Source organism: Panthera pardus, unplaced genomic scaffold (assembly GCF_024362965.1).
Source record: "Panthera pardus isolate Hobbes unplaced genomic scaffold, ASM2436296v1 HiC_scaffold_17, whole genome shotgun sequence".
NCBI lineage: Eukaryota > Metazoa > Chordata > Mammalia > Carnivora > Felidae > Panthera > Panthera pardus.
Window position 1 is genome coordinate 109454690 of NW_026526732.1, and position 14445 is coordinate 109469134.

Below are 14445 nucleotides of genomic sequence, written 5' to 3' on the forward strand. Positions count from 1 at the left end.
TCACAAAACATTTTTTTCCTCCTCCGAATCCGTCTCATGTCAATTGAGTTCTTAGCCCGGCTCGAAGAAATCTGGACAGAGGAATATTTCTTCCTTCCATTCAGTAGCAAACAGATCTGTGTGTATTGAATTATAAACTGTGCGCTCTTAACATCGCTGTTTGTGACCACACGACAAATTAATACTACTTTTATGGTATCTCTCATTTTTTTTTTTTTAAGTGGGTTGGGGTCCACAGATTTTGACAACTTTGATTTGTATTATCAAATTGATTACCTCAGAGATCAGGATTGCTACCACTTTTGATGACTCATCCACATTCATCCACATACTACAAAGTCCTACGTTATGCCCCCCACCGCTTGCTTTCATACCGTAGTCTTCTGGGCCTGCTGGCTGTTCCCAACTAATGCCACACACATCTTCTGTCTTAAGGCCTCTGCATTTTCAGTTCCCTCCACTTGTAATTCTCTTCCTCTACTATCTACCTGGCTCATCTCTTTTTTAGATGAACATGGGTCTCTGATCAGATACACCTTTAAAGAAGTTATCTACACTTACCTTCGATCTAAAATAGGGGTCCCCATTATGCTGTGTAGCTGCTCTATTTTCTGCACAAGATATTTGACACCTAACCTATTGTATGATTCTGTGTTTGTCTCTTACTGGAGTAATTTCCACGGAGGCAGATTTTCTAGGTTGCATCCGCTATTGGGTCCTGAGCTGCTGGAAGAGTGAATCAAATGAACACATGGGCTCCAAAGAAATAGGACCAAGGATTTACCAATGTGGGATTCAGTAAATTCTGTGTACTTTTAACCAGTAAGTCAGACTACCTTCGTAATGAAATCTTAAAAGGGGAAGACCACTAAGAATTCCAGCACCTGAGAATTCAGAGCACTTAAGAACCAGTGTCCTTTTCCAGAACTCTTCTAGTACATTCATACAGCTAAATTTCTTCTGGAAAAGTGGTCACTGCATCCAGTACTTTTGGCCGCCTAAAACTGGTAACGGATAACGTAATCAAAATCAGTTCAGGAATTTGCCTGACTGGCTCCATCTGAAACCTCTGGACAAGCCTGTCCTAAACCCGCTACCCCTTCTCTCCAGCTTGTCCTTCCTGTAGGTCAGACTACCTGTAGTTATCGCCCGTAGAATTGACTTCATCTCCCACGTGATTAACGAGGCCTTACAACACAGTCACCAAAAAACAAAGCAGATAGTGTGTATCAGCTTTCTCTTTGATGGCTTAAGTGGCTCTGAAAAGAGCCTTTGTTTGGCAACTTCCCTAACCTTACTGCTTATTTGGCCTTGTGGTGGCTCTCGGTCTTCTTGGGCAGCAGCACGGCCTGGATGTTGGGCAGGACGCCGCCCTGCGCGATGGTGACGCGGCCCAGCAGCTTGTTGAGCTCCTCGTCGTTGCGGATGGCCAGCTGCAGGTGGCGCGGGATGATGCGCGTCTTCTTGTTGTCGCGGGCCGCGTTGCCCGCCAGCTCCAGGATCTCGGCCGTCAGGTACTCCAGCACGGCCGCCAGGTACACCGGCGCGCCGGCCCCGACCCGCTCGGCGTAGTTGCCCTTGCGGAGCAGGCGGTGCACGCGCCCCACCGGGAACTGCAGCCCGGCCCGCGACGAGCGCGTCTTGGCCTTGGCGCGAGCCTTGCCGCCCTGCTTCCCACGTCCAGACATGACGACCCCAGATGCACAGAGTGTACCTGATACAGCCAGCACCAGGCCAGCACTTTTTATAACCCTATTGAGCGCGAAAAAGAAGACTTTGCATTGGCTAAGCTGGTGGCTTTATTTCATCCAATGAGAATGAAGCTTTGGGAGTCTCGCGTTGCGATTGGGCAGAACTAACTGCTGACGTCAAGTTGACTAGTCACCAATCAGACCCAGGACTGTAACTTGCACCTTATTTGCATAAGGGCTTCTACATAAAAAGGACAAGTTGCGCCTTGCCCGCAGTATAGTTTTCGTTTCTCTTCTCAGCGCGACAGGTCTTCCCTCGGCCATGCCTGAGCCAGCCAAGTCCGCCCCGGCCCCGAAGAAGGGCTCGAAGAAGGCGGTGACCAAGGCGCAGAAGAAGGACGGCAAGAAGCGCAAGCGCAGCCGCAAGGAGAGCTACTCGGTGTACGTGTACAAGGTGCTGAAGCAGGTGCACCCCGACACCGGCATCTCGTCCAAGGCCATGGGCATCATGAACTCGTTCGTGAACGACATCTTCGAGCGCATCGCGGGCGAGGCGTCGCGCCTGGCGCATTACAACAAGCGCTCGACCATCACGTCCCGGGAGATCCAGACGGCCGTGCGCCTGCTGCTGCCCGGGGAGCTGGCCAAGCACGCCGTGTCCGAGGGCACCAAGGCCGTCACCAAGTACACCAGCGCGAAGTAAAGTTGCCAAGTAAGAATATTTAACCCAAAGGCTCTTTTAAGAGCCGCTAACCTGTCAATATCAGAGCTGTAACTACATGTTTAGAATCTAGGCTCCAGTTCAGGCGGTTTCTTTGAGGCAACCATGAGGATTCCATTGCAGTGAGTAATGCCTACTGTGCCCGTAACCGCCTCTGGCTGGAAGGAAACCGGATGTGCTGTGAGTTGACTCTTGCGTGTTTGCAGCAAACACTCTAGTATGCCCCTTAACGGGAGAGTAACACAAGTTTGTATACGTGTGTTGTGTGAACTAAAAATGATTCCTGGCTGTAGCGCGAATGTGGGTCCTTTGGTTGTGAGCAAGAGTGGCTTCCTGTCGATCCTAACAGCCTATTGTCTTGTAACTTTTCTCCGTTAGGCGTTCTAATCTGCTTCTATTGGTAAATTCAGTCCCCACTGGTCTTCCAAAGCCAGACTTTGACCTCCGGTTATCGCGTGTCCTAGGCGGTACGATATAATTAGATACTGTGTGCCGGAGGGGACGTTAGATTCGTAGAGCAGTGCTTTCACCCAGCTTAGGGGAAAAAAAGTGGGCCTCTCCGGCCCATTTGGGGCCGGGACAGTGCCAGACCACCCTGAGGGAGAGAGGTATGCAGGGCAAAGATAAGCTTACCTTTTCTCCTGAGTAAAGAAATGGAATACAAGGGCTCGCAATACTGTGGCTAGCTTACTGGTTTGTCATACTGCCAGAGAGAGAAGGGACAGGTGGTATAATGGGGGGAAATAAGGGCATATAAGTAACCGTTGGAATCTCGTGCCTCTACTGATTTGAGTAAATTAAAGTCTGTGCATGTGTTCGCCTATCTGTAGGAGAGCATTGATCTGAACTTCGTGAATTATGTGCTCTCCAGAGAGAACATGAAATCTGTGTGAATAGAGATGATAAAAGTGACTTTCTTAGGCCCACAATCGGCTCTACTGTCGAGGAGATCGGAATAACGATCAGATTGGGATAGTCACGAGCTGTCCCTGTACTTGTCCTGATACACGTCTGCCATTTCTTCATCACGGGACTAGGACTACAGCCGACTCTCGGTGATGGCTTCTCTAGCCGCGCCAAGCAGAGAAGAATGGTTAAAAACGTTACAGGTTCGTGTTATAGAACATATTTGTGACTTGGTTATTTGACTTGGCTGGCAGTGCCTTTATTTTGCCATTTTAAAATGAGAATAATAAAACCGATCAAGATTAGTGAGAGAGTCCACGGAAAGTATTTACCACAAATTGAAACAAATTATAGGCAGGATTTCTTCTCTTTCACTCTGCCTTTTGTCTTTCATAATGGCTTGCAAATTTTAGGCATTCGGGCCATCAATCATTGCTTACTAAGAGAGTAGGACGATCAGTTGCCAGTAATTTCAGAAAAGTTTCCATCTCCAAGCCCAATAATGCCATGAGCAGCCTCTTTGAGGAACCGAGGGAAATAACTCCTGTACGAACAGGCATCATTTGAAAGAACTCCTAAGAATATAAACCCAACATTATTAGACCTGACTCCAAAATAGCCAAAAATCTTGTAAGAAAGTAAACAACTTTGTTACGATCAGAGAAATGCAATTTAAATACATGAGATACAATTTAGCAAATGCGGACAGGCAAAAATCTGGTCTGCCAAATGTTGCGGGGGGGGAGGAGGTAGCAGGAACTCTCGGCACTTGTGGAATATGGGAATGTAGCCCAAACTACAACCTTGAGAAGCAAGCTGCGCATTTCTTGTCAAGTTGAATATGCACAGATCTTGGTGAGCAATCCCACTCCTAGATAAGCAAGGAGAGAAGGCGTACAGCTGAGTACAATGCCCATTGCCGTGCTAGGTCATGGAGGGAAATACAGCAATTTAAATTTCCAACAGAGAAAGGAACGGATAAATCATGAATGTGGTCAACAGTGCAAGAGGACAGATAGATTTTCTCTTCTAGAGCTCTCTGCAAACAAGTTTCCTGTTAAGGGGAACATTACTTTGCTTGGCCTCTTCACGATCGGACATGAAGGGATGTGTTTAAAAGGTCGGTGTTAGCTTAGGTTAGTGTGGGCCTGGCCCTTAAGGCCGGACGCTTCCAGATTTCTCAATCTTTGGACTAAGCTAATGATCCAAAAATAACCAGATGCCGTGCAATGCCACCGCGCAGTGAAAAGCGGTCGGGAGGGGAGGCCCAGGTCCTGTCCCGCTGGGTCTCAACTCCCATCCTTCGGCCACATTTAACTCCCGGGGCAGAAGTAACCATTAAGCCGCATTTAAAAACGGCTCTACCGAGACCCGTTTATAAACAAGCACTAAAGCTCTTTTAACGAAAACTTGGGGGCCCTAAAAAGGGCCTTTTTGGTAATCGACGGGAACCTTTAAAAAACTTTAGCCCCCGAAGCCGTAGAGGGTGCGGCCCTGGCGCTTGAGCGCGTACACCACGTCCATGGCCGTGACCGTCTTGCGCTTGGCGTGCTCCGTGTAGGTGACGGCGTCCCGGATCACGTTCTCCAGGAACACCTTGAGCACCCCGCGGGTCTCCTCGTAGATGAGGCCGGAGATGCGCTTGACGCCGCCGCGCCGGGCCAGCCGCCGGATGGCGGGCTTGGTGATGCCCTGGATGTTGTCGCGCAGCACCTTGCGGTGGCGCTTGGCGCCCCCCTTGCCCAGGCCCTTCCCGCCTTTGCCGCGACCTGACATCTTCCGGAAATCTGAGAGCAGGAGAATGCAGGCAGAGCGCGCAGCTCTCTTTTATAGGCAACCTCTGCGGACCGGAGTGAGAACCGGAAGGGCAGCGGCGGGAAGTCCGCCTGGGTTGGAGGAGGGACCTAAACCCGAGCCTCCTTTGTTCTCGGAGCGCTTTACACCCAGGACCCGGGCAATTTCCCCTCGTTCTCGTGTAGCGTGTTCCGTACCCCATCCTCATTAAGCAACGAAACTTTAACACTGCAGAGGATACACTTTAAAGAGCACAGGGAAGAAAATACTCCGTTTATGTCTCTACAAATATGCATGCATTTGCTATGTGTGTAAGACTGTGCATGTTGTAAGGTTATACGGGGGGAATAATGCTCCCAATGCGAACTTCCTAGATGTTGAACAAGATGTGCTAGTAAAACAGAGAATTTTAAGATCTTGCAGGTGTATTGCTAAATTCTCTTCCAGCAAAGGTGGAGCAGTTTTCAGTTTCAACAGCAGTTCCTACTACATTTTACTCATAATGAAGAGAGCCATTAAGATAATCTTAACTATAATAATCCAGACTTGGTTTCTTGTATAGAGAATTAACTTTTAAAAAGTTAACCAGCTAGCTAACCAGTAGGGCATATTATTTTCCCCACTGATTTGAGGGAATTAGTTGCTCATATATTGAATATTTCACTTAAAATTATTTCTTGAGTTTTCACTGTTCCTCTGATTAGTCTACTGGCAGTGCTGAAGGTTATATTTGTAACATTGAAAAATAGCATTTCGCTATACATTTATTATGGTAAATACTGTGTTTTCCTAACCTGAAAAATACTGAATCTCTCCATCCATCTAGGTCTTTAAGTGTATCTCAGTAGAGGTTTTTTTTTTTTTCCTAGATAATATATCATTTGAAAATTTTTTAAAAGCTCTCATTAATTATAAGAGCAATTAATTTGTCATTAGTGAACAAGTAAAAATTCTAATGCAGGGGGGAAAAAAAAAGTACACTTTGGTCTTTCTACGAAAATCTTTATGAAAATATACTTAGCTGAAAAAAATATATATACAACTTTACTCTTGCTTAAATTCTGCGAAATTTTAACACTTTTTTCAGCATTAGCATGTAATCCCCTTGCTATCCAATGATTTTATTGCTACCCTTTATATCAATGAATTACTTTTAGCAAATGTTGCATTACAGTATTTCCAAAGTATTCCATTTAAATTTTATAAAAGAAATACACATAATTTTAAAATGTCATTAAGATATTTAAATTACTTTTCTGCGTTTATGTGGCAATAAAAGAACACTTGCCCAACACTTGAAGAAACAAAACCCATTCAACCAGTGGGGGTATATTCTATATATTTTATAAAGGGACGGATAGCATAGGTTAGTTCAAGGGCAAATGCAAATAGGAAATAAGAGGCTTAATTCTCCCTGAGGGTCCTTCTATTTTCCTTTTTCTGTTTCAGAATTTCTTGCCTTTTTATGGCTAAATAAGTCTTTTGCTGGCCCCTTAACTCAGGGACTTTCCTCAAGGATCTTACTCTCTTTGAAAGGTAATCATCAGGGGAAACAGTCCTCTACTTGCCAGCTTCTTGAGAAGGAAAGGGACCCAAGTTCTGCTGTTACCTGCGTCCACACCGCAAAACCTATCTAATGTAAAGGGATGTACCCACTTAGCTATTAAATCTCACTAAAAAAGTGAGGTTTCTCTGTGCCTTTGCAGTCTCTTTAGAAGACTACCTATGATGAGCATAGTATTCTGGCTTAATGTGTGTTGAATAAAAAGATTGTTTTCTTTTCCTTCTTTTTAAATTTATTTACTTATTAATTAATTTATTTATTTAATTAGAAAGCGAGAGCCAGAAGATAGGGTCAGAGAGAGAGAGAAAGAGAACAAGAATCCCAAGCAGGTTCCACGCTGTCAGCGCTGAGATGTGAGAACCATGAGATGATGACCTGAGTGGAAATCAAGAATGCTTAACCCACTGAGCCCCCCAGCGCCCCGCTCCTTTTGCTTTTAATTGTGTTTCTCCAACATGAGTTAATTGGAATACATTTTACAGACCCTACTTTCTCTACTTTAAAAATCAGTAAAATTCCCACCAACCAGTAGCCTCCCTCTTTGACTTCATGGATTTTTGCCTGGCAACGCATCCTGTTAAAGTTGGCAGTGGGCAGCGATCTGGAAAGTTGGTCAGGCTCTTTATAGTTTCCGAAAGTGATAGCGGGAGGTATTTATTTCTCTATAAACCTACAGTGTATTAGTTCATGAAAATATGATGCCATTTGGGCCATTTTCTCATACTCACTGACTTTTATAGATCAAGATAAACTTCATTCAAATCAAGGTATTTTCCTTGTACCTTTCACAGCTGAAGGGTAGCTGAGTGTGCCTCTTTCCCGTAAGGATCATTCTGAACTGATTATTTTTGCGAAACAGCAGATACAGGAGAATGTCTGAAAATAGAAGTTACTTTATTGTAAGAGATATTTACATTTTTAAAGGAAATCTTCATTTGTAAGTACCGGGAAGGAAGACTGGTACATAACAAGACAATTTTAATGGAAAAGACACGTACTTTAATGTGCATAACGAACCTTGGCAGCAAACTCAGTTACACTTGCCAAATACATCCTATGCCTAATGACTCTGTACCGTTTCCTTTAGGCCAAATCTCTCAAGCAGACTACAGCAATCGTTTCCCAACTTCTAGCCTTACTTCTGAACTTTGTATTCACAATACACTTGTGTTAGTGAACTTCCGGAAAAAATGTAGGTTGGGTTGTGCTACTCCCACGTTCGAAGCTTCGAATGGTAATTTCGGATGGTTTATACAACTCAGCTTGGCGTGATCTGACCTCTGCCCGTGACCTCTGCCTGTGACCTCTGACCACTCTGTGAACTCGCTTTCACCCCTTGGCCCCTCTGCTCTTGATCGTCCTTAAACATTCTTGATCTTAGACTTGATCTTTAAATTCCTTATCCTTTTTTGATCTTGCTTAAACATTTCGTGTAAATGACTGCCTTGGGTATTTGCGTTATCTTCTTAGAATACTTTCCCAAATGCACCTGTCAGAATGGCTAAAATTAACATGAATTAATTTCTGATAAGCACCAAAGAGGTATAATCTGTCTCAGGGGGCCTGTTCATCCTCCAAAGGAAGGTGAGGTAATCGGCATAATCAGACCCCCTGACTTTACCCTTAAGGGAAGGTGCTCTGGCCGGAAACAATCTTTTCTTTTCTTTTGTTTATAACTTTCTTGCCCCACCCTTCTTCCTATAAAAACTTTCCATTTTATACAGTTCCTCAGATGCTGCCCAATTCATGAATCTTCATTTAACGAAGCCAATTAGATTTACTTGGTTGAATTTTGCTTTTTAACAGGTTATTGGCACAGAATGGGCTATTTAACTTCCAACAGTGAGTGTTTTAGGTTTGATGAAATTTGGTACTAAAACAATGTTCCAATCACCTTGAATATATATGTCTTTGTGCATTTGACCAAATATTCGGGACAAATCCATAAAGGTTCATCTTAACCAAAATTTTGACAGAGAATTTGGTCTTCTCATTCCTTACCAGATGAAAACTCAGCAGGTAAGTGGTGCAGTACTGGAGGAAAGTGACAATGTCACCAGAGAGGCCCCAAGACCTGACCTTTACTGCTCAACTGCTCGTACTGACGTTTGTCCCACGTTTTCCTTAAGCTCTTTTTTCCAGTGTGTGGCTTAATTTAGGCAAAAGACCCGAGGGGCATAGTATCCTGTGATGGAGTTAAGATACAATACTGAGAAGCATTGTAAAGAGACAGCTTTAGTTTGCCTTAAAATGTTTAGACATGTTCTCTGTGTATTACTTAGAAATACAATGCAGATTTAAAGTTTTTTTTTAATTAAAAAAAAAACTTTTTTGTTATTATTTTTCAGACAGGGAGAGACAGCGTGAGTGGTAGACGGGCAGAGACAGGGAGACCCAGAATCTGAAGCAGGCTCCAAGCTCTGAGCTGACAGCGCAGGGTCTGACGTGGGACTCAAACTCACAAACTGTGAGATCATGATCATGACCTGAGCCAGTCAGATGCTTAACCAACTGAGCCACCCAAGCGCTCCTCAGGTTTTTTTATTAATACTGGCCTAATTCTGTACTAACAAATACCAACAACATATTAGCATTAGGTATTGAAAGGTGGCAGAATAGGCCACCCCAGAATATTCCACTCTGGCATAGGTTTATTTTCAGCTGAAGGCATTTGAGATAAAGCAGAGACCAGAAAAGCTCTTGGTCTTTCCCTTCTATCTCTAAAAACAGTAAGTAGATTTATCAAGACGTCTCTCCTTCCCTTTCTACCAGGAAGGGGAAAGGTTAATTCCAGTGTCACAGTAGGCAGTTAGTTAGGCTCTAAGAGGATGCCTGGAGGCCAGGGCGGAGGAGGCCATGCCCAGCTGCAGGGTGGGTCAGAGGCCTGTCTGGCCACACTCCCCTGAAAGCCCCAGCACACTGGAGGGGCCCAAGATGGCGGCGCCAGGACAGGAAGCCCCCCAGCAAGTGAGGAGGAAAAGGCCCAAAACCCTGCTTCCGAGAAATCCCCGCCCCCAGGTAATCAATATTCCTCCTCCTTGTTAACCACTGTCAATAACTGACAGAAACCTCAACCCTGGTTCACACGTGCTCTCTCCCTCCCTTGAGCTCACCGGCTCTCACATCTCGAGGGTACCTCTCATCCACTGTGTTGTGTCTGCCCTTGAATTCTTTCTCATGAGGCGACCAAGAGTCTTCGGTGACATCTTTGATCTGGGCTTGGTCGAGGTCTTAGGGCTCAGGGTCTCCCCAGTTCACCCGGCCACACCAGTAGACAGCATTCGACCCTTATCAACGGAGAAGGCAGCAACTTAAGTCTGCCTGACGGACTTCATTCTTGTTCTCCTGGTGACCTTCCCATAACTGACTTCCCCTCACCTTTTGTCTTCGGCTCGTGGGGGCCAAGGGCAGGCCGCTCCAAGGTGCGCCACTGGGCATGAAGATTATTCTGAGCTGAAGGCAGTGAAGACCCCGCGGGCTCGGAGAAACTCTTGGTACTAACTACATAGAACAACCTAAATTGGGGGTCTTTCCCAGAACAGGGTTATTGGCGGCGATAAAGTTGATCTGAGTGACCCATCCATAATGGCAGGACAAACATGGAATTAGCATGCTCCTATTGCCCTGTGAATGCATTCCTTCCCTTCCTAGTCCCAGACCTCTGCCCCCTTCTTAGTTCAGGGTGACATACATGCCTTGTTTGTCCTGGCTGTCTTTGGAATTTCCATGTCTGTGTGGATTCCCCATATGTATGCTGTTAAATTTGATTTTCTCCTATTAATTTTTCTCACGTCAATGGGATTCTTAGTCCAGCTAGAAGGACCCTTGAAGGGGACAGGAATTCTTGCTTCCCGACAAGCTGTAGACGGTACTTAAGCCGTACTTCCGAGGCACCTCTGTCAGTTCATCTTCCCCAGTGTATCTCCTGTGTACATACGGGGTACACGTCACAGAGACGGTAAACCCCAGGTGGAGTCACGTGTGCGAAACCCCACGGCAGCAAACCAAGCCTGAACGCCTAATCTGATCGGTTTCCCACCCTGGGAATGGAACCTTTAGCCACTCAAGGAGCAATTAACCTAGTCTGTGCTGGGAAGATAATCCACCAGTAGGCCCAGCCAATCCCTTTAGGAGGATGCCCTTGACTGAAACAATGCACTCTTTGCTAATAATTTCCTTTTTCTGCTGCTTTCCCACCTTGAAAAGCCTTTCGTTTTCTTTAGCGCAGCAGAACTCCTTTCTGTTGCTAGATGGGACGCTGCCTGCTCCAGGAATCATAGAAAAAAAGCCAATTTGACCTTTAGTCAGTTGAATTTTTGTTGTTTGACAACGTTTAAATAAACTTCTGTGTGATTTTCTCTTGGGAAAACTGTCTTCTATTGCAGGGGTCTCAGCCAAACACTCAAAAGCATAGAGGATAAATTATTTTTCTTGGCCTATAATTAGAAGACATAGTTAAAGACAGAACAACTGAATAATGAATAAAATCATTTGGGTCACCCAGCTTCTAAAAATCCCATCAAAAGTCAAAAATATTTTACTATGGGGAGTGTGCACTTGAGGGCCCATCATTGTTAGATAAGTTGTCAGCATTTATTTTGATTCCAAAAAGTCATATTTACACTGGGATTCGCAGTATTTATATTTTAAGTACAAGAAATAGAAACAACTGAAAGGTGTGAATATTAATATGAGATATTAATAGACTTCGAGTGTTAAAACATTCCAGATAGGAAGGGGCACTTTCCGGGAAAAATTTAGTTACAGTTGATGAGGCGAGCTGAGGATAAAGTACAGGCCACCAAACCGCCCCTCCCCCCAGGTGGGACAAGTGTGATGTTCCTCAGATGCTCCTGGCCGCCCAGGAACAAAGGAAAGAGGTTTCAGTGCTGGCCATGGTGAATGTGGGAAACTAGGGCAAGTGAAAAATTAAATTCCTTTACTGCCTACAACCCATTGACAAGCCCTTGAAACCGGCGGAGTGACCTCAGCCAGGAGCTCAGCTGCCTCGATGATGGCACTTTGCTGGGGACAAAAGAGAACCTTAGCTTAACATTATCCCAACCCCCAGGATCCTGAAAATCTACTTTAACATGTAAAAACTCCTTTGGAAGCTTCCTTGATCTCAACTGACCCAAGTATATGCTGGCAATCATACTCTAAGCTTATGGCCCCTGATACATATCTGAAGGGTCTCACGGCTGAGGTTTTACCAAACGGTGATAAATGGTGTTTTCCTCGCAACACCAGCCCCTCAAGGCCCCGGAAACCTTGCTTCCAAAATACCCTAGAGACTTACTCTATCCCTGACCCCCTCCCAACCTGAGGATATATAATGAGCTACCCGTCACGACCCCATACAGCTCTTCCTGCCCACGGGTCCTGTCCCTGTGGTTTAAGAAAATCACGTTTTTGCACCAAAGACGTCTTCAAAAATTCTTTCTTGGCCGTCAGTTCCGAACCACCCCACCACCATCACCCCCAAATTTTATCGGGTTGAAAAATAACGGGTAGGTCAACCAAATTTGAGAGCAAGTGCTTTTAACCTGGAGTCCATATACGCCACAATACCTCCAAGGAAAAAAAAATCAGGAGTCTGTGGATGGGGTGGTGGTGCTGATAAGGGGGGGAAGCCTGTGAGTTGGGATGGGGAAAAATATAGTTCGCCTCTGACTAAACTTTAGCATTTCCCTTTATGACGATATTGGGCCCTCAATTTCAGTACCTGTGACTTTGTCACTCACTGGAAATCACAGATGTCTCCAAAAGACTGTATTATGGAACGTGCTAACTATATAAACACACTGATCCCTCCTACCAAATTTATTATTTTTTAAAATTTGGATAAGAAGTGGAATAAACATTTTTTTGCAATGTTTGCATTTTATACCCTTGAAATATTATCCTAAGAAGAATTTCCATAAATGTCATCAGGCAGCCAACGTCGTCCGTGACATTCAAGAAAAAAAGCGAAGAACGTTTTTCTCCCCGTTTTTGAGATGACATCCGTGACAGGGGTCCAGGGCACAGAAAGTAGGAGGCAAGACTGTGCCCTGGGCAATCAAAACCATTGAGAGAGTTTTCCTTATTTGGTGACAACAGGAACAAAAGTAAGTCACGTCAATCAACCTCCTTCCACACCTAACCGGTCAGCTGGGCGGAGAGACCTGGGTCGTCGGGAGCCACAGCACACTGCACCCCTCCATTCAGAAGCATTCCCTGGTCAAACCATACAATCCTCTATTTATAGGATTTTCCTTACTCCACGTGGACCTTGAAGTCTGCAAGGCGGAACAGCCTGTGCGATTTAACTACACTTTACATGTCAATGGCAATAGCTATGGGAACTAACTTAAAGTGGGACAGAAATTACCCGGAAGCAACCAACGGCACTGAAGACTTTAGGCTCCTCCCCAACAGGAGAAACATTTCTCGGGCTCCCGAACGGTGTCCTACCTACCAGCGTAATCCCAGTATTTCATTCATTTGCCAACACGGAGGGGGCTGGCGAGGGCGGTGTCTCAAAACTTAGGTACTGTTAGGAAGACTGGACGTGGCGGCCAGCCTTGGGATGGCGCACGACAATCGGGCCCTGAAGCTCTCCGTTCGCCTGTAGGCGAACTGGATGTCCTTGGGCATGACGGTGACGCGCTTGGCGCGGATGGCGCACAGGTTGGTGTCCTCGAAGAGCCCCACCAGGTAGGCCTCGCACGCCTCCTGCAGCGCCATCACGGCCGAGCTCTGGAAGCGCAGGTCGGTCTTGAAGTCCTGCGCGATCTCGCGCACCAGCCGCTGGAACGGCAGCTTGCGGATCAGCAGCTCGGTGGACTTCTGGTAGCGGCGGATCTCGCGCAGGGCCACCGTGCCGGGCCGGTAGCGGTGCGGCTTCTTGGCGCCGCCGGTGGCCGGCCGCTCGCTGCGCCGTCCGCCCAAGTCAGGGAGGGCAACTTTTTTTGCGCCAAATTTCATTACCCGAAAAGCTACGTAAACAATGAAGATACCGAAAAAGTCTATCCCCAATCACCGCCATGGGCTGAAACCTACCCCGCTTTGCACGTTAGGCTTTAATCTATGGTGTCCTGCTTTCAACCCAGAACGGAGGATCGTGAAGAGTGACCCAATTTCCCTACATCTCACTTTCCTTAATGTCAAAGAAATGTTAAGTTCTTTTCCAGAAAAGATAGGTGGCCCTGAAAAGAGCCTTTGGGTTTGGACTCGACTTACTCGAGCTACTGTAAACTATCATATAGACCACTACTTGCTCTTAGCCTTGTGGTGGCTCTCGGTCTTCTTGGGCAGCAGCACGGCCTGGATGTTGGGCAGGACGCCGCCCTGCGCGATGGTGACGCGGCCCAGCAGCTTGTTGAGCTCCTCGTCGTTGCGGATGGCCAGCTGCAGGTGGCGCGGGATGATGCGCGTCTTCTTGTTGTCGCGGGCCGCGTTGCCCGCCAGCTCCAGGATCTCGGCCGTCAGGTACTCCAGCACGGCCGCCAGGTACACCGGCGCGCCGGCCCCGACCCGCTCGGCGTAGTTGCCCTTGCGGAGCAGGCGGTGCACGCGCCCCACCGGGAACTGCAGCCCGGCCCGCGACGAGCGCGTCTTGGCCTTGGCGCGAGCCTTGCCGCCCTGCTTTCCGCGTCCAGACATTGCGGCTCAGAAAAGCTACACTGCGATAACTGCCAAAACGAAACCGAACGGGGTAGCAGTTTTTATAACCCTTATTGGGCTTGAAAAACAAAAGTTTTCATTGGTTAACATTGCAGCTTCAT

At 46.4% G+C, this 14445-nt stretch overlaps 6 protein-coding genes across 6 annotated transcripts in view; 2 read left to right on the plus strand and 4 right to left on the minus strand.

Moving 5' to 3' along the window:
- LOC109252608 (histone H2B type 1-C/E/F/G/I) overlaps positions 1 to 14445 on the plus strand; it is a 490736-nt gene that overhangs the window by 470160 nt on the left and 6131 nt on the right. The gene's annotated exons all lie outside the window — the stretch shown is intronic.
- Positions 1250 to 1703, minus strand: LOC109252599 (histone H2A type 1-E-like). The gene has a single exon (XM_019425183.2). It carries the CDS (start codon positions 1686 to 1688, stop codon positions 1302 to 1304), a length of 387 nt encoding a protein of 128 aa, XP_019280728.1. The 5' UTR covers positions 1689 to 1703; the 3' UTR covers positions 1250 to 1301.
- On the plus strand, positions 1970 to 3623 carry LOC109252610 (histone H2B type 1-K). Its single transcript, XM_053905379.1, has one exon. The coding sequence runs from the start codon at positions 2014 to 2016 to the stop codon at positions 2392 to 2394; it is 381 nt and encodes a 126-aa protein (XP_053761354.1). The 5' UTR covers positions 1970 to 2013; the 3' UTR covers positions 2395 to 3623.
- LOC109252620 (histone H4) lies at positions 4666 to 5094 on the minus strand. Its single transcript, XM_053905380.1, has one exon. It carries the CDS (start codon positions 5092 to 5094, stop codon positions 4783 to 4785), a length of 312 nt encoding a protein of 103 aa, XP_053761355.1. The 3' UTR covers positions 4666 to 4782.
- Positions 12425 to 13743, minus strand: LOC109252580 (uncharacterized). Its single transcript, XM_019425166.2, has one exon. It carries the CDS (start codon positions 13643 to 13645, stop codon positions 13205 to 13207), a length of 441 nt encoding a protein of 146 aa, XP_019280711.2. The 5' UTR covers positions 13646 to 13743; the 3' UTR covers positions 12425 to 13204.
- Positions 13858 to 14362, minus strand: LOC109252594 (histone H2A type 1-H-like). Its single transcript, XM_019425178.2, has one exon. It carries the CDS (start codon positions 14321 to 14323, stop codon positions 13931 to 13933), a length of 393 nt encoding a protein of 130 aa, XP_019280723.1. The 5' UTR covers positions 14324 to 14362; the 3' UTR covers positions 13858 to 13930.